Genomic DNA, 19,842 nt, shown 5'->3' on the forward strand with positions numbered 1-19,842 from the left:
ATGTCTTTTTTTCTTGTTTTAACATCGTAATATTTTAAAGCACACAATCCAAATACAGTGTTTAAGTTTCACTAAACGGACGATTGACATTGCATCTGCCTATGTTTTAAACCGTTTATACCAGTCTAGATAGTTACATTTTAGCAGGTATGTGTATTTTTATAAACGATTCATTCTACTACTACTACTACTACTATCAACATTTTTTTTCTCAAATTTCTAATATGTATCTTTGAGACTTAAATTTTCATTTTAAACAAAAGAGGTAATTTGACGTAAATATTGTTGAGGCATAATTCAGAACATTCCAAAAGACCACATCTTTAAAGAAGTTTATTGCTCAATTCAAACTATTTTTGCTTAGTTTTTTGTCATTTCATGGGAGTTTCAAACACTCTCTCATCCACATTGTACATTTATATTCTTTTCAGTTAACACCATAGAACCACCATATTCATCCATTGATATTACATGAAATCTACCATATCTTCCAGTATGATTTACGTTTCGAAAATGAAAGCGAGTATTATTTGGTTCATAATCATTGCAAACCATGCGCAAGGCATAAGCTGTAAAGGTATTATCGCTATTTCAGACATACCATGCTGAAAAATTCTAAATATAAGGCCTTGATTCAATAACACTTTTCCCATGTTTTTTCTGGTTTTTTTTTAACTTACGTCGTTTTTTACGCATTGACTTTTTACATTTTCTGCATAGTTTACTTGACTGTACATACATGTAGCTGCTTTGGGGGGGGGGGGGGATCACGTGACTTTTGTATAGTAATACCCACGAGAAAATGGCGACTGCTGAGCCCCGGTAAGTGGAGTTAAAAATATTTACATAAAACAATCTTAGTTGCTTGGGTTCAAATCACACCGTCAATGTCAGGACACCTGAGTTAAAGCACTGACGTTTTGTTAGCTAGTTTGATGAAAGAATTCAAGGACTCTGGTGGGAATAGAATCCATAGCAGTGAGAAGCATGTGTATAAAAATCAGGGACTTTAACCACTGGGCCATGGACGCCCTGGATATCTTATTTACTTACTCTATCACAAACAAAAAGTAAGAGTTTACGAGGCAACACATTTGCACATGGTAAGAAAATAGGCGAATAGTAATACATAACGTTTTAACAAAACTTCTTGGGTTTATTTATAAAATCTGCCAGTGTATAAAAGAATAAATTTAATAAAAACTTTGTATACCAGTTCTATGATGGCATTAAATATCAATGTGATATGTCGAATGTCTTCTCCTTTGCGTTTTTGGTCCAAATTGCAGATACTGAAAAGTAAATGATAGTGTTGTAATATTTCCTTCCACATAGTTACTTTTATATATATCTTGTTCTACAGATTACGGATGTGGGTCCAGTCTAACGTGAAAAAAGGGCCATGTGTAACGTACATTGTTGACTATCAATGTCAATGTATCATCTATTTATTTTTAATTAAGTAATCTTTTATGAAATTATATGAATATATGAAAACATGTATTATGAAATAATATGAATAATTATTAAAATACTTTCTCGATATTTGTTCTCTGTCACCGCAGACGGAACATACTTGCAAATTGGTAAACAAAAGAATTACAAGATAGTTTCGTCACATCTTAGTAAGCTGTTGGAAACTGTGCGTGAAACTTACTTTTTTGTTTTCGTGCCACTTACTATCCAAAAATTGTTCGTTTTACTTACTTAACACTTGCAAAGAACATTTGTAGGCTACATACCTTCGAACAAATTTTTATATGAAATTCTACAAGAACAGATGTCAATAAACTGATTGATTTGGTGTCTTAAGTGCTGAAAGTACGCTTATTTTCATTATTTTGGTACCAAATTATATCGCTTCGTGCGAATTACTATCGCTGAATGTGCAATTTTCACACAATTCAAACAATGTTCTCAAAAACCACAAAACGTAGGATAATGCATTTTATATTGTCATTTAAAGAAAATTACCGCGCATATGATGCGCTAGGTTTTGTTTTGATTTAAAAAACGTGTGTCACCTTACTTTAGCATAATAAGGTACTTACCGGGGCTCAGCAGTCGCCATTTTCTCGTGGGTATTACTATACAAAGTCACGTGATTCCATCCCCCCCCCCCCCCCGTGATGAATGATTATAAGAATCTTACACCGACTGCCGGTACAGACCGGAATATCTAGCTCGAGGCGGCTAAACAGTTACCCGAGAGCTAGATATTCCCGTCTGTACCGGCTGTCGGTGTTTGTTTGAGTAATGGAAAGAGCACCGAGACACGAGGCTGTCTGATTTGTACGAGGGGGCGTAGCCCCCGAGTATTAATCAGATTGCCGAGTGTTTTGATGCTCTTTCTCTTTTGTATCATAGTCAAACATAAAAAGACGTTCCCTGTTGTCACAGTATGAAACCCCAGGAAAAAGAAACCAATGAACGAGCATCTGAATATGAGTGCGGGTAACTGAAACCTGCACTTCGGTTACCGCACTATGCATGTATATGTATACGATTTAACTCCGACACATTTTCAACAGAAAGGTCCCCAAACTATGATACAATTCTTTTTCTTGCATATTACGGAACAGAAATTCTGAAAACTGATATAGTCATTACTCACTTTTTTCTCATAATAGCGTATGAACTTACAACTTCATTCATAATGGTACAATGACGTCATCTTAAAAACGCAATTAATTCATAAAAGGCGCAATGTCATTAATCTTAAAGCACGCGACTTGTTTACATGTGTGGTGTAAGATATAGAGGATATTTGTTTGTTTGTGTGTAAGATGAAATTTTATTTCATCGAGTGGGCTTTAAAAACAGTATTCTCACGAGTGGCGTAGCCACGAGTGAGAATACTGTTTTTAAAGTTCACGAGATGAAATAAAATTACATCTTACACAACAAACAAACAAATTTTCTTTTTATTTTATGCTAAAAAACAAGTTTAAACGAAATTTCCATAATATTAACATAAATATTAAAATCTGTTTCCCCATTGAGAGCCCCATTTCGTGCGAATTTCTCATTAAAAACAAGAAGTCTTGAGCTGAAAAATAAGTCCGACAATCAACATTAAATGACAGTGATATTATTTATTTTGTTTAAAAAATATGAATGATCGCTTGTTTTCATAATAAAAACAAACAATTCGTGTAGGAGAAAATTCCAACCATCCATCCATATTTCTGTTACCTACTGCGAATTTATATTAGACCTGGCTTTGTAAAATGTAAGCGGCAGCCATTTTTTAAAGTTGTGTATTTCACGGGAGGAAAATAATTTGTGTTTGATTCAGAGGGATATCATTTGGAATTGTTAGTCATACACCTTTTTAAAAGAAAGAAAACATATTTGAGGATTGAAACAGACAAAAATTAAGTGTTGACAGATGTGAAAACATGAAAAAAGCAGCTATGAAAATGGAAGACTTGGAACTTGCTCGGAACGCTGGGTTGGTTTACTTGTTCTACGAGCTGTAGCTGTCATTGCTTTTCAATTTTTCATAAAGCATACGGCAGTTATTACTCGTAGGATACTTTAATATGCCCAACTGTCATCAAGAGCAGTTTGCATGTGGAAGGAATGTATTTTTCAGACTGTAAAAATGAAACAAAAAATTTAGAGACGAAATTTGGTGATTGGAATTTGAATGAATAGAAGTAAGTTTTCTTCTTTTTATTACTTTTGACGTTTAAGGTATTTATCAATTTCAGCTTTCCTTTTTCTTTAAACAGCCTGACATTGTCTGAATTGTCAGCAAAAATAAAATTGAGGTACCACATGGGGAAAATTTTAAAAAAGTAGTTTCGTCATTGAAAAAAGTGAAATTATATTTTGATAATTTTCACTGTGAAATTACCAAATATAATTTTCACGGATAAATCAGTAATCCACTGAAAAGCATAAAATAAAGATTTTTTAGCATCGGTGTAAAACGTAGATAATCCTGTCTGATATGCAAGAAAAATTTATATACTGCATCCATGTGCTCTCAATACATTCCATGGAAATGTACTTGCACGGCTTATAAATTCTTTTTTTTGCTTTTGTAAGTATCTAACAAGCTCTTTTATTAATTTATTATTAACAAAAAATATAACATCTTGCTTAAAAGTTTGCAAACTATATCTTTACACTTTACTTCAGCGTGTTGTGACGACGGATGGATATCGTACAAGTTCCATTGTTATTTGATAGGACATAAAGAACGAACGTTTATGGAAGCACATGTAAGAAATAAAAATATAAGACTATCACTTTTATATGGTGGCTGATTTGTGCCATTCGTGTTTTCGCCTCGCGACCCCGCCAAGCGAAAAGTCGAGAATTAACACGTTAAAAGGGCGGGGTCGCGGGACGAAAACACGCTTATTAGCGAGGGCACGGCGCGAAATTTAATAAATAAAACTTCGTTCTTAGGGGAGCGCAGGACGAGATTTAAGAAATAAACGGCGGGGGCGCGGAGCGAAAACACGCTTATTAGCGCCCTCTCTAATTATCGTGTTTTCGCATCGCGCCCCCGCCATTTTAACATGTTAATTATCGACTTTTTGATTGGCGGGATCGCGGGGCGAAAAAACGCTAATTCGCAGGGGGCACGCTGCGAAGTTTTATTTATTAAACTTCGTCCCGCAATCCCGCTAATCCCGCGGTTCGCGGTTCGTTCCGCGACCCCGCCGTTTTATTTCTTAAATCTCGCTCCGTGCCCCCGTGGGACGAAGTTTTATTTATTAAACTTCGCCCCGCGCCATCGCTAATAAGCGTGATTTCTCTTCACGCCACGCCATTTAAATTTAGTAATAATTGACTTTTCGCTTGGTTGGGTCGCGGGACGAAAACACGCTAATAAGAGGGGGCGCGCGGCGATGATTTATTTATTAAACTTCGCCCTACGCCCGCGCTAATTAGCGTGTTTTCGTCCCCGTTACCCGTCATTTTATTTCTAAATTGTCGCTCCGCACCCCGGCGGGACAAAGTTTTATTTATTAAACTTCGCCCCGCGCCCTCGCTAATATGGATGTTTTTGCTCCTCGCCCCCGCCATTTCAACTTGTTAATTTTCGACTTCTCGCTTGACGGGGTCACTGGGCCAAAACACTAATGGCACAAAACAGCTACCATACTTTTATGAACAAAATAATCACATCATGTACATGTATCTGAAAAATAAAAATAAAACTCCCGACAATTCAATTAGGATATGAAGTAAAGATTTACTATTAAATGAATCATTAACATAATAAAATGCTGCGACTGAACGATCATTTCATTTTCAAGATCTACCCCTCACTATTAATGTAACGTTATTTTCTCATATACCAATGGGGGCTATTGTCTTTGAAGTGTTCACAATATTATATTTCAGCACTTTTGTTATCAACAAGGCGCATATCTAGTCCGAATTGATAACTACTGGGAGAATAAGTTTCTTAAAGATCTTCTAAGAAATTTGAAAGGTAATATGACTTTATTTGTAACAAATCTAGGTAAAAATATTAGTAAAATGACGCTGAACCCGTGCGAGATACAAAAAATATTGGCTATTTTTAAGATGGGCTGGTGATTATGGCCACAGTTCTGTATCAATAATTTAACAATAATTGGTTATTGAAAAGTAAGAGTTGGCATTTGTAAACAGTATAATATTATAATGTTGTGTCAATCAATAAATAAATCATCAAACTGTAGTGTAAAACCCTGTTAAATGTATTATTTTGGCCATTGACATGTTTATATAATTATATAATTTAAATAAAAGAGATGGGCATATGGGCTTTTTTATTTTGATGAATAGTAGGACTTGTATATGTTGGCCTCCACAGCGAGAGTGCATTTAAAAAGAAAATGACCTCCATAGAATTATGATCCCCTTTATATTTTAAAGAGTATTGACTCTCTGGTCATAATATTATGACCCTCAGTCAAAGTATTAATGACGAATTTATAATACAGCAAATTCCTTTTTTTAGAGGAAAAACTATGTTTTTTTAATATACTAACAGCAGCCGTATATATAATAGATTTTATGCCCACATAAAATAATTTTATAGATATATGTTCTGTCCTATATCCATTACTGTACAGAATTTACGGGTCAGCCGCTCCTTTTAGCCGTTACGGGTCAGGTATAATCGATACTCAAACTTAAATCATGTCGATGTTAATAACCAATGATTACTATTAGATCTTATCACAAAAAGAATTATGTTGGCGCGGAATGATTCTCGCCGTTTCCTGCTTTACTAAATATCTTAATTTTCGAGGAAAAGGTTTTTTTTTTTTTCCATAAGCTTTATTTAAAGTGGACTCTCTTTACGTATTACTATGACAGTTTCTTATTAACTTGCTGGACCGAATTTAGGACAGTGTCCCGTTTCATTTCAATTTTCGTGACGAACATGGCAATTCTTCTCACGCAACACGCGGCATGACGGGCAGAATATCGTAACAGGATGTACATCTTATTATCAAAATGAACATTTCTGCATTCGTTATTAAATTTCACCTCATTTGAGACTCGGGAATTTAGACAGAACGATTGTAATCTACGATATGGATTTAATTTTCACAGACATATTTTTGTAGAAATGCAACTTTTTTGGGAGCTTTGAAAGTTTGAGACATCATCAGTCGGGAAACAGTTGTGCCGGCTTTGGACACTGTTGGAACTAATGACATTTACAAATCAGAATTTATCCACAAAACGTTGCTCGTCATATTACAGATTTTCGTAGATACCATACTATTTACGAGTCCTGAAAGTTACCATTGTTCAACAGTTCAAGTTTTGTACAGATGCCAAAACAAACATAAACGATCATACTTATGGCGAATAAATGGTTCATGGTTGACATGTCTAAACAACATTTACCTGTTTACACCAGATGGATGCCACCTGTTTACTCTGATCAGCTACGTCTCCTCAATGAGATAAGAACAGCAGCTTGGTCGCCGCCCCGAAGCATTTCTTTTGTCAGACAATTTCAAAAGATAAGTATTTTGTTTACTATGTCTTTAAGTTATATTGTACTAAAGTCAGTATTTTCTGCATTGTCTGCCTGCCCTGTTATACAAACTATGAACAGATGAAGTCTAGGTTTGTTGCTTTGTCTTAACAAATTAATATAATAAGCTTTGATTATGACTCAAAGTAGTTCTACTTAATGAATTTATCAGTGAGTAAATTTCTTAATATTTATAATATATAAGGTTATTCATTGCCGGGTTTGTTGTTGGTCATCAATTATTCTCCTAATGATAATGTACAAGAATGCAGTATTAATCAGACATAATTTTTCCTGGACACATAATTGAAATTCTATAGTCATGTTAGTTATCACTTATTTCCAATTCATTTACAGTTCACACAAACTTCTAATTAGAGTAGATAATAGTACATGTTGATTTTCTGCTAGTCTACTATACATTTGTACACACATCATCATAGCAGTATTATTTAGCAACATGTTAAGTAACAGTCCAGATTGGAGCGATTTAGCCTTATTTTTTTTAATTTTACATTTTTTTTTTTTTTTTTTTTTTTTTTTTTTTTTATTGACTCCAACTACATACAGTAAGTGTGATTTAGTTTATAATTTCCATACATTCATGTTTCACTGTTTTTTTTTTTTTTTTTTTCAGTCATTGAATTTAAGATTCAAAATTACTGTTCTGAATTCTAATTTTGAATTTATTCTACTATACACTTAATCAAATTTTCTTTAAATTTACACTGACCTGAACTAATTTTCACTGGCCTAGGACCAGTGTTAAATTCTATGACTGGTTTTACAACAGTTTAAACACGATTACAACACAAGGTTAGTTTACAGTCCGTGTTAGTTGCATTTATACATATTCTAGTATACATGGCTTAATATATAGTTTTATGTCTGCCGGACTTAGTTAACATTTAGTACACATTTTCAACACAATATAGTTGACGATCCATGTGAGTGTGATTTTGTTTATAATTATACGCATCGTATGATAAATGACTTGGTTTATAATCCATGTCTGCTTGATAAAGTTTACAGTTCACACATAGTTTTATAATACATGTACATGTAAGTGTGATTTTGTTTACAATTCGCACACATCCCATGATACATGGCTCCGGTTATAGACCATGTCTTAGTGATTTAGTTTACCGATGATACACATGGTTTAGTTTACACGCATATTTTCTACACATGGTTTAGTTTACACTCCTGGTGAGTGTGATTGAGTTTAGAGTTCTCGCATATCCAATTATACATTGCTTAAGTTTATAGACAATGTCTGCGTGATTTAGTTTACAGTTTCACGCCTAATTCTCTACACATGGTTAGTTTACAGTCCATGTGAGTGTGATTTAGTTTACAGTTCACACTTATCATACTTTATACATGGCTTAGTTTAAAGTCCATGTCTGCGTGATTTAGTTTACAGTTCACGCCTATTTACACATGGTTTTAGTTTACAGTCCATGTGAGTGTGCTTTAGTTTACAGTTCACACATATCTATTGTACATGGTTTAGTTTAAAGCCCATTCTGCGTGATTTAATTTACAGTTCAACACTCTATTTATTCACACATGGGTTTAGTTTACAGTCAGTGCGAGTGTGATTTCAGATTTATAGTTCACTTCATAATTATCCTATCAGAATTAATTTAATAATCAATTTACATTTTACATACTTTAGTCTACCTTAAATGACAAAATAATTCATATTGTTCAGATGAAACGGCCACAATTCTCCAGTACACCTGTTATTCAGGTCCACAACAAGGAAAAGCCAAATACAAGAAGTGTCCAGTAAATCCTGCAAAAACCAAGACTTAGTCGAGGGAGCAATATATTATCGTTGAATTAATAGTTGCAAGCGGACCTGGGACCTAAGACAATTGCTTTCATCAGTTTACATTAGCAGCCTTTCATTACTTGTTTCATGTTTTCAAGCGTTGAGTCAGATAATGAATAACTGATGTTGGCATACATGTTTTACACAGTTCAAGGAAATTCATATTGTATTTGCCCAAGACAGTTGAAAAACATAAGAGTAAGTGGTATTCAGATTGCGAGCGTAATAATTACACCTTTTATAAACGAAATATGCTTCTGTACTTGTGTTTGTCATCTTGTTTAGTTACACGCCCTTGCTATTCTCTTCAACATACCATTATGTGTACTATGCATTGCTTAGTTTACACGCTTTGCCCATTCGTTGTCTGTTTACTTTGTCAGCTTGGCTTTATGTTTACACGCCTTGCTATTGTATTCTCAGCATATCATTGCTTGTATTAGGCATTGCTTAGTTGACACGCTTTGCCATTTGTCTTTGTCTGTACTTGTCAGCTTGGCTTATTTACACGCCTTGCTATATTTCAGCATATCATTGCATGTATTAGGCATTGCTTAGTTGACACGCTTTGCCATTTGTTTGTCTGTACTGGTCAGCTTGGCTTAGTTTACACGCCCTTGCTATTATTTCAGCATACCATTGCTGTATTAGGCATTGCTTAGTTTACACGCTTTGCCATTTGTTTGTCTTACTTGTCAGCTTGGCTTAGTCTACAGCCTTGCTAATTATTTCAGCATATCATTGTGTGTATTAGGCATTGCTTAGTTGACACGCTTTGCCATTTGTTTGTCTGTACTGGTCAGCTTGGCTTAGTTTTACACGCCTTGCTATATTTTCAGCATACATTGCTGTATTTAGGCATTGTTAGTTTGACACGCTTTGCCATTTAGGTTTGTCTGTACTGGTCGGCTTGGCTTAGTTTACACGCCTTGCTATTATTTTCAGCATACCCTTGCGTATTAGGCATTGCTTAGTTGACGCTTTGCCATTTGTTTGTCTGTACTGGTCAGCTTGGCTGGTTTACACGCCTTGATATTATTTCGCATACCATTGCTGTATTAGGCATTGCCTTAGTTGACCGATTTTGCCTTCATTCGATAAATCTTTAATAGTGTGCATTGCTTAGTTTAAATGGCTTTGCAATTTGTTTTCAAGTCTCAAATTATGTACTGTCTTGTCAGCTTGGCTTTTAGTTTATTTATCCATTCTGCACGGCTGAATGCTTTATTTGATATGAAATTGGATTTTAATTGTCACTAGATACCATTGTTACTCATGCAGAAGTTCTTTTTTCAATTAATCATGTATGGGAACCCTACTAGCCCGCGCAAGAAAAATGTCCAATATCTAGTCAGGAACGACAGCCTTTATAAAAGGCCGCGGGAGATTTCGCACATCATGTCTTAAATACATAAGTTTTTAATTAATCTAGGTTACCAGTTTTACACTTTATTTTTCGAAATTTAAGAATCTGTCGGTATAAGGCAGCAGATCTTTTATATATAGAAAAAGCAGACAACTGAATTTCAGCAAACTGAGTGCCTTACAATCTTTTAAATTACTGACAGTTAAAGGCTGCAGTACGTTATACATACTGTTAGGTTACAGTTTTTCCACTTTTATTTTTGGTAATTTATGATCTTGTCGGTATAAGGCAGCAGTTCTTCTTAGATATTAAAAAAAAGACAGTGATTACTGCAAACTGAGTGTCATTACAATCTTTCAAAAACTGACAGTTCAAGGCTGCAGTTTTCTCCTTGCTGACGGTGCAAGGCTGAAGTTTATTTCTTTCGTGCCATTATAATGTGTATGACGGTATTCCTATTCATGTATATATCTTGTGGCAGATATGCACAATTTGGCTTCATAAAGGTTTTATAAATCTGACAGTAGCAAGGCTGCAGGTTCTCTTAATTAATCATACATATAATTTCAGATTGTGTTCATGCTTACTGCATGATATTTAATATCACTTAGTCCCTTGAATGGATTTATGTAAATGTTATAAAGATACATTTGTACTTGAAGTTTTTTTTATGTATTATTGTAGAAATGTTTACATTCACATCTTGTTCAAAGGTCTGTTGTACTTTATAATTTTTTGGAAGAGTCTAGTCTTGTATAGAAACTTTTTCTATTTATCCTTACTTACAATACATTAATTTATATTTTTCATGCAACAATCATATAATGAACAAATTAACATTAGACACGTCAGACTCACATGTATTTAGGTCAAATGCATAAATTAGGTTTAATTAGATATTTTTACAATTTTGATTTTCAATTCTACATTAGGTCTTAAACTGATAATTGGAAAATGTATAGCGAACAAATTTTGACATTTACATCTATTTTTGGTTTAATGCATTTTAATGCGTTTAACGAATAAATGATTCGAAAAGAATTGGATATCCGCTAGGACTTACGCAAATTGAAGATACTAACTGAAATTCAATGTCACATACCTTACATAGGAGATGTGTATGTTTTAAATGTCTAAAGGTGCCACGCACTGTTGACATACTCCAGTCTATGGTCATTTAAAAATTTTAATTTACAATTACTAGCCCAATTCAGTTTTGAATTCATACTACTATATATTTAACTAAATTTTTTATTTTTTCACTTCATGAACTAGTTTCACAGGCTAGGGGCCTGTGCTAAGTTTGATGACTTGCAACTTGGAAGCCATGGCCATGCAATTTTTTGGCTGTTCACCATTGAAGGATATCTGGTTGCTGATACAATAATAAATCCATTCTAATTTTAATTTAAAAAAGAATTTTTCTAGTTTTCATTGTCATTGATGACTAGTATGATCTTGTAAACAATTTTCCATTACACATAGTTTGAAAACTATAAAACTTTGATTCATACCTCTAGTTTGTACAATCAGTTTAGACGTTGAAAACAGTCCGGATAATGCATACTGTCAGATGGTTCTCAATAATACATATATAATGTAATTGTTATAAGTATTTTCACAGCTAATTATTTTGGTCTATTAACTCAGTTGCTGGTTTACAATAGCATATCCTGTAATGTGCCTGACAGTTTAAGGCTGCAGTCCACATATATTTATTTAAAGAACAAGTCAGGATCCATTTAAATGTTAGACATTATTTCTACACCTATTATAATATTGGTCATTAGATATATGATTTTTGTCGTTTAAACATTTTTTTTTTTGTCCTAACATGACTTGATTAAATTAATGGTAACTTCGGCAAATTTAGCCCCTCTGTTTCAATCCTTAGTTTACAGAGGGTCAAGCTCATCCCTAGTCAAGTCTCCCTGGGTGGCGGAAGGTTCCCTTTGTGGCGGTTTTTACCTCCCAGTTTGGTTATTTCGATACAAATATGTACATGCCATGTTTGTTATTATGTAACATTTGTCATGTTTGTTTATTATGTAACATTTGTCATTTATGGCATTTAATAAATGCCCTATTTCATTCAACCTAAGTGTTGTGTTTTATCTCATACCAAAACAAGTTCGTCTTGCCAGTTATATTTGCTTGACCTGGACAATACATAAAATAGATTTTATGCCCACATAAAATAATTTATGTCATTGTTCTGTCCCTATCACTCATTACTGTACAGAATATTACGGGTCAGGTATTTTAGCCGTTACGGGTCAGGCTTTTAGCCAAGTACGTCTTAGACCATCAGATATCAGACTGAAATCATTGATGTTAATTAAAACCAATGATTATACATTAGATCTATCACAAGAAATTAATTTTGGCGAGGATAGAATCTCTCGCCCTTTCTGTTTACTAAAATCCACCTCCTCCAACTCCATCTCCTTTTTCAATTTTTTATGTTGTATAAATACCATTTTCATTTTTTCTTAATTGAAGCAGTTGTTTCACTTATTGTTTATCTCAGTTATTTGTGCAACTATTCATGAGATACCTATATATATATATATATATATTAATGTATATTGCTTACATGGCAAAGATTTATAAAAAACTAGTCGATGTTATATTATCTCTTTCAAATATTTTCTATCTTGTTGTCTCATAAATACTTATGATCTAGTCATATGTTATACACTTTTTAAGTGGTATAGAATGTTTAAACTATTTTCCAAGGATGGAGCCCTACATCAAGTGGTACTAGACACAAGATAAAAGGGCACAGGTTTCCAAAACTATGGTTTTTCCTGGGACGAGTCGACCACGATTTGGAAAATATTTGGCGGCTTTTTTACCTCCCAGTTTTTGGTTATTTCGATATCAAATATGTACATGCCATGTTTTGTTATTATGTAACATTTGTCATGTTTGTTATTATGTAACATTTGTCATTTTATGGCATTTAATAAATGCTCCTATTTCATTCAACCTAAGTGTTGTGTTTTATCTCATACCAAACAAGTTCGTCTTGCCAGTTATATTTGCTTGACCTGGACAATACATAAAAAACTATATAAATATTACGATTATTCAATGAAAAGCGACGTTGCAAACGTGCAGTATTATATATAAAAAAACTTATTTCAAATTATAATATAGATATGATAATAAAGAAAAAATCTTTATTTAAAGAAGGTAACATTTCTCCATTAAATTTGGAAACAATGTGGATAGAATTACTTATCAGGTTTCTGCGGGTGGATGTCATTTTTTTCAGTGGAAATCAGTATTTTATAGAAAAGGGTCACTTTCTTATAGAGTATTGAGGTTATTCGGGGGGGGGGGGGTATTATTCTCTGAGATCACTTTGCAACTTTGTCACGCCGGTTCTAATCCTGCTAGGGACTTTGGATCATTTCATGTGAGAAAGCTATGAAGCTTGTTTAATACAAGGTCGGAAAAGAAAGAAACAAAGAAAGCTAACCCATGTAAATAAAGTTTAGTTTCAATAATTCGGCAAAAAAATGAAATTAACTCATTTTAAGATTTTTCTGTTCTGTTATTTAAATGCAGTGTAATTGAAAAATGAAAGATTTCTTAAAAATATTAATTTATATGTATGATAATAAACTAGATTTGGTTATAAATGATGCGTTGCCTTATTTCTGGGACTGTTTTTATTTTCATGAAGTGTCCGATACATGGACTGGTTTGTCTGACCAGAGGTCAGAGGGAATCTGGAGATGGTTTAACACGGACAGACACGCATCAATGTCTGATTGGGGTCCAGGGGAGCCAAACAACAACGGAAATGAAGACTGCGTTGGATTTTGGCCTCGTATAAATTACGATTGGAATGATTACGAATGCAATAGTAAATTGAGGCCATTGTGTGAGAAACCGTAAATTATTGAGCATGTGCGGTGTTTATGGACGATATTCTAAGTTTTTGGGAAAAAAAATAAGATGGTTCATTTCATATTTGATGTACATTGTGTAGATTTATGTCTACGCCAGATATAAACGAAAATGTATACGAAGATTACTAGTAGTCAGTCTTGGGTCAATATTGCATATCAAAATAAAAGGTCTAGTGGAATGCGCAATTAAATTTATGTACTCCTTATATAAAATATAATTAGTAAGGTTTATTTTTAGCTTTTATATAAATTTAAATCTTACATTCTAGTAAAAAAAATAAAAAGATAGAAACTCATGGTGTCAAAGTATAAAAGCACAATGATTATTTTGTACCTTTTTCAAATAAATGTCAATAAAAGTTGACGCCTCTTTTTTAACTTATTCTTTCATTTGTCGTCAGCAACCTATTTATTAATGCGTATGACCAAACTTATGCACTGTACTGTATCTATAGGAAATACAATTTTTTACATTTTGGTCATATTTTAGAAACCGAAAGAAAGAATTGAGCATACGACAGAAAAAGCATATTTTCGCACAACTAGCATATAACTTTTAGTTAAAGAAACAGTAGATCTACTTCTTGTTGTAGTTGTTGTCTTAGATTTATTGAACGAATCAAGAAGTCAACAAGAAAAGCATTGATGCAAAGCATCAAAGGGCGACGCCAAAAGAATTTGATCCAGGTTTGCACCTAAATACTTAACAAAATATGTGTACTTTATAGCAGTACCATTTCATGTGACCTGGAGGCTTGGCCCAGTTTATGTTGAAACTTAAACCAAAAAGAATAGACTCTGTCTTGCCAAGATGCAAAGACAATTTATAGTCAATAAACCAATCTTAAGATTTACTTTACCAGATACAAGGATACCTGAGTCATCATCATATAATGACAGGCACAAGTATCACACCTGGGAAGAAAAAATATGACCAGATAAATAAAAAATCTGTGTTCATCTTAAAAGTGTCAAAAACCAAAAAAAAAATGTAAATAATGACCCCCTTTAAAAATATACTATTAACTTAAAGTATATTTTTTTAAAGGGGGGTCATCATTTTACATTTTTTTTGGTTTGTGACACTTTTAAGATGAACACAAGGTTTTTTTATCAATCTGGTAATATTTTTTCTTCCCAGGTCTGATACTTGTGCCTGTGCATATAATAAAAGCTTATTGCCTTAGGGTTGCAGACATGTCATACATAAAAGAGGACCTAAAATGAACATCAGGGGGGACACCATAGGTATTCAGAGAGAAGAGTACCAGCCAACATTCACCAGCTGCTATCATAGATAAGACTTGAACCATGCAAGAATGTCATTACATATGGCAGATGCTTGAAGAGATGAAGAAGAAGAAAAAAGAACTTCTTCATGTGCAGTTTAGTGTGATCAACTGTTTACCAAATGCTTTTTGTAGATTTAAAAGTATCAAGCAAAACTGCCTTTGTCCATTTCAAATTAAAATGCAATCTATTAAATGAATCAAACATGTGTCAGTTGAAAAACCACTTCTAAACCCTGACTGAAACTGCCTGATCATATGACTCGAACCCATGACTTTCAGAAGACCAACTGAGCTATCCGGCCGGCTACACATTTTCTCTTTAATAATGAAACAGTTCTAAACCTAAACCTTTTTCCCCACTATATTGATTCATGTACTTGAATTTCTGATGTTTACAGAGCATAGTGAATTAAACTCATGGTTATTTGCAGTAACAGGATTGAGAAAAACTTTCAGCTTGACCAGAACTCAAAACCTGTGACCCACAGAATAATGTTCCGCGGCTGTAGCGATTGAGCTATCTGGTCGCTTACACATTTTCTCCCCTAAATAGTGAACAGTTTCTAAACCGTGACAGATATTTAGATTTTTAAATTAACAGATAATTAATTAATTCTTAATTAATAAATAAGAAAAAAAAAACCTTACATACTCATAGTCTTAATTAAAATAACAATTTATATAATTATTATTGTATAATTATTTTTACTAAAAAGGGCTAAGACAGTTATTGGTTGTGCCATTATTTATAACAGGTCAATTTGAAAGAGAATATAACTGTGCTAATACATGTACAATATCTATGATAAGAAATTTTATGAAGGCTGATTTGTATTTTACATCAAGGGCACCGGGCAAAAACATGAAAATGCAACAAACGAACCACTTTGTGGTAGATTGTATTTTCATGTTTTCATCTGGCGCCCGGTTACTTTTTGTACTTTGTTGGTTTTCATGTGGCACAAATCACCCACTATAAAATTTAGTGTACTGTACAAATTTATTCAAGGACAAGTATCAATCTACTCTATGAAAAGTCTGTTGTTGGGTTGACTCAGGAGACCTGGAGATTGAGACCGGTGTCCCTCCATTACAAATAGATAAGGCAGAAGCTGTCCTTTTCAAACTATGCACATGTTAGAAAAAAATTAGAATAATTATTCAGAACATGATTTTTTGAGGCTTTATCAATTATATTGCTTGATCCAAGTTTCAGGACATTTTCAATCAATACATGTATTATCATTTATAACTTTAAATGAAAGTCTCATCTCTTTAATAATAATGACATAACTGCAACTCTTTAAATTCAGAAATATTATAAGTCTCATCATACCAATATACTAAGATATAAATGTATGCACATAACATTAATAATTCCAAGTTTCTATTAAATAAATATGAAATATTGGGTATATAAAGCCAGTAAAAGTATATATATATCAATATTCACTCATCAGGGCCTCTATGCTTTTGATGACCTTACAAATGGTAAATTTTATAAAACAAAAATTGTAATCAATACCTAAGATAGACAGAAAAGAACAAATAATTTAGTAAACATGAGTTACTTCCCCTTGAAATAAAGAAAACATGAAACCCAAAAGAACACCCTAAACATCAAAATTAATAAATGTTGCAGGCTCATTTTAATTATGCCATGCAAATTAATGGTAAAGTATTCATAAAAAAGTAGATGGCCATGTGACAGCAGTAATTGCAGAAAATCGGATAGCTGTCAACATCCGGATACTGGTACACTTTGTAAAAAACAAACCATTCTGTTCAACAGATAAACGTAATATGGATAAAATCAATAGGATAATCGTTTTACAACAGTCCATTACCTATCCTAATACTCATTTGCAGGTGAACTTTCTTCTTGTAGGAAAGTTTTGAAAATATATAAATGAATGAGCATCAATGTAGACCACAACGATATTCGAAATCCGGGTTTTAGTATTGTCAATAAAACAAAGGGACAAGCTGTTAATCTGAGCCTGCAATTTCGTGAAAATAATATCACAATGCACATGCTTTTTATATAAAGTTATTAAATACAAATATAACAACATATTTGTTTACTTGATTTTTACGAATCAAAATAAATATAATTAACACAACATGCAATTAACTGCTAATAATAACAGCTCCTTCCATAGGCCAAAATAAAAAGTATTCCATATAAGACGACGCCGCTCACCGGCGTCGCCAATAAAATGGTATTAGACAATGGAAATGAATTTTTAAAGCCTCGTCCTTCCAGAATCTTTTTTATTTGATATAAGTAGAGGGTTCTAATCACGAATAGCTTTACTTTCAGATATCATTAGTGCCTATGAATAATTTGTTTTGTGATCGGCCGCTCACTAACTACAATTTCAATTTAAAACATTTATCGTACAACAACAACAAATCGTGAACAACTTTCGCAAGCAACCGCAACAGAAGTGCTACGCCCAACTAGGTATTAATGGTTAATTTATTTTTCAATATTTGTTATTATAATGTATACTGATGATAATGATGTTCTATATTTAAATAACTAAACATGTTTTTTATACATGAAAAACACAAAAAGGTATGCATAACGAAGTATATGTTTGGAAAATAGACTATACATATAAAACTATAAAACTTTTTATGGTCTAAGATATCACAATTTTAGTCATCGACTTTCCACTCGGTGAAAATCCCCAAGCCGTCGACACATTGAAAAGGGAGTCCTTCCTTTTAAGGCTTTATGGCTGCCTTGTAGTCTTTTGCACATTTAGCTCGTCATCTTCATCAATAAATTTAAAGAAAAATAGATATATATCCAATTTGCTACTTTTCACTTACCTGGGTAGCCTTTTTGTACATATGAACTGGCCTCAGAATGTCTGTGTCTGACGAAATGAAATGTTTTGTATTGAATAATGATTGCAATGATATTGAATCTTTTACTTGACAATAGATGTGTAACGTTTTTACGGCACACAAACCCTGTCGGTGAAAAGCTAGCTCACCACCGAGAGTGGTTTGTGTCCTTATATACGGGAACTATTCCCGTCTGTTAATTCAACAACTTAAGTTATTTGCATATTATCATGCTCATTATGACGTTCTACCAACGTCGTTACAGATGCAGATGTAAAAATTGAGCCTGACCAAAAAATATTGTAAATTTAAAGTCTACATTTGTGACAACAATTCAATTGCCATTTACAGAGGAAATGACGTATGGAAACTTTAGATACGACCTTAAATATTAGTACAATGATAACTGCCAATGTAAACAGCAGAATCTTTATTACTATATATTATTATATAAGAGAATTGCGCTCTGGGCCTCCTGTAAGTCAATCAAATGTAAAAACTGGTATTTTTGGGTTCGTAAACAGTTGAATGAGTTAGACCTTTCAATATATAATGATATATCCATACCTATATCCAAGAATAATATTGTTAAAGCTGTAGAAGAACGTATGTTTGCTAAGTTTAAAACAGAGTGGTTTGATAAAATTAATGCACCCACGGGCTCATCAGGTAGAGGCCGGAATAAATTACGGACATATTGTATATTTAAAGAAAAATATTGTATTGAACCTTTTTGTACAATGATTTTGCCTTTTAGCCACAGATCAGCTTTTAGCAAATTTAGATGTGGTGTAGTAGCACCAATTCGTATAGAAACCGGAAGATTTGAAAATCTCCAGGTAGATAGACGTCTATGTCCATTTTGTCATGTGGTAGAGGATGAAACTCATGTAATATTAGAATGTCAGTTATACAATGATTTAAGAAATGTACTTTTTGAACAAGCTGCAGTTGCTGTTAACAATTTTATCGACCTGAAAAGTGATGAGAAATTAAAAGTTATATTTAGTAATACTAATGTAATAAGAGTTAGTGCCAAAACCTGCTTCCAGATACTACAAAGAAGGAATTTGTTTATGTGTGAATAGGATGTTTTAATCCTTTTATTAAAGTAGTAGAAATGTAATAATAGTAGCGTACATAGTACATAATTTTTAACAGCAATTAGTTTTATATTTTATAATTGAAGATGTAAAACAGATATTTTTGTTTTATTTTGGTTGTGAAGGAAGATTTAACTGTGGCAATGATATAGCAGTACATTGCCACTGTGTATCGACATTGAATATTAAGACATTTTGTGTATAGGCTTGATTTAAATGGTTGATTTTTGGGCTGAGTTTAGTGCAGTTTGTTTGTACCCTACTAATGTTATCTACACTGGCACACAAATGTATCATGCTAGAAGGCGATCACCCTATACATTCAAATATATCCAACCAACCAATTATTATTGTTAATATTATTCATTATACTGTCATTTAAGGTAGTGCAGAATAATGACTTTTCACGCACCATGTTCTACCGTGTACTTATTTGGTTATGCATCATGTACA

The 19,842-nt window shown here is 33.2% G+C and overlaps 1 protein-coding gene across 1 annotated transcript; it reads left to right on the top strand.

The window, feature by feature from the left end:
* On the top strand, window positions 1-14,709 carry LOC132728424 (perlucin-like protein). Its single transcript, XM_060714070.1, has 5 exons — window positions 1-147; window positions 432-577; window positions 4,150-4,232; window positions 5,368-5,458; window positions 13,907-14,709. The coding sequence occupies exons 2-5, from the start codon at window positions 472-474 to the stop codon at window positions 14,119-14,121; spliced, it is 495 nt and encodes a 164-aa protein (XP_060570053.1). The 5' UTR covers window positions 1-147; window positions 432-471; the 3' UTR covers window positions 14,122-14,709.
* Window positions 14,710-19,842: the final 5,133 nt, after the last annotated feature.

The sequence above is a fragment of the Ruditapes philippinarum genome, unplaced genomic scaffold, assembly GCF_026571515.1.
Source record: "Ruditapes philippinarum isolate M1 unplaced genomic scaffold, ASM2657151v2 ctg3870_1_1_1_1, whole genome shotgun sequence".
NCBI lineage: Eukaryota > Metazoa > Mollusca > Bivalvia > Venerida > Veneridae > Ruditapes > Ruditapes philippinarum.

Bases quoted from the DNA above. Each gene is read 5' to 3' on its own strand.
- LOC132728424 (XM_060714070.1), top strand. From the start codon at position 472: ATGAAATCTACCATATCTTCCAGTATGATTTACGTTTCGAAAATGAAA. The intron at 4,233-5,367 runs GTAAGAAATAAA...ATTATATTTCAG, and splicing joins GAACGTTTATGGAAGCACAT to CACTTTTGTTATCAACAAGG. The intron at 5,459-13,906 runs GTAATATGACTT...ATTTTCATGAAG, and splicing joins TCTTCTAAGAAATTTGAAAG to TGTCCGATACATGGACTGGT.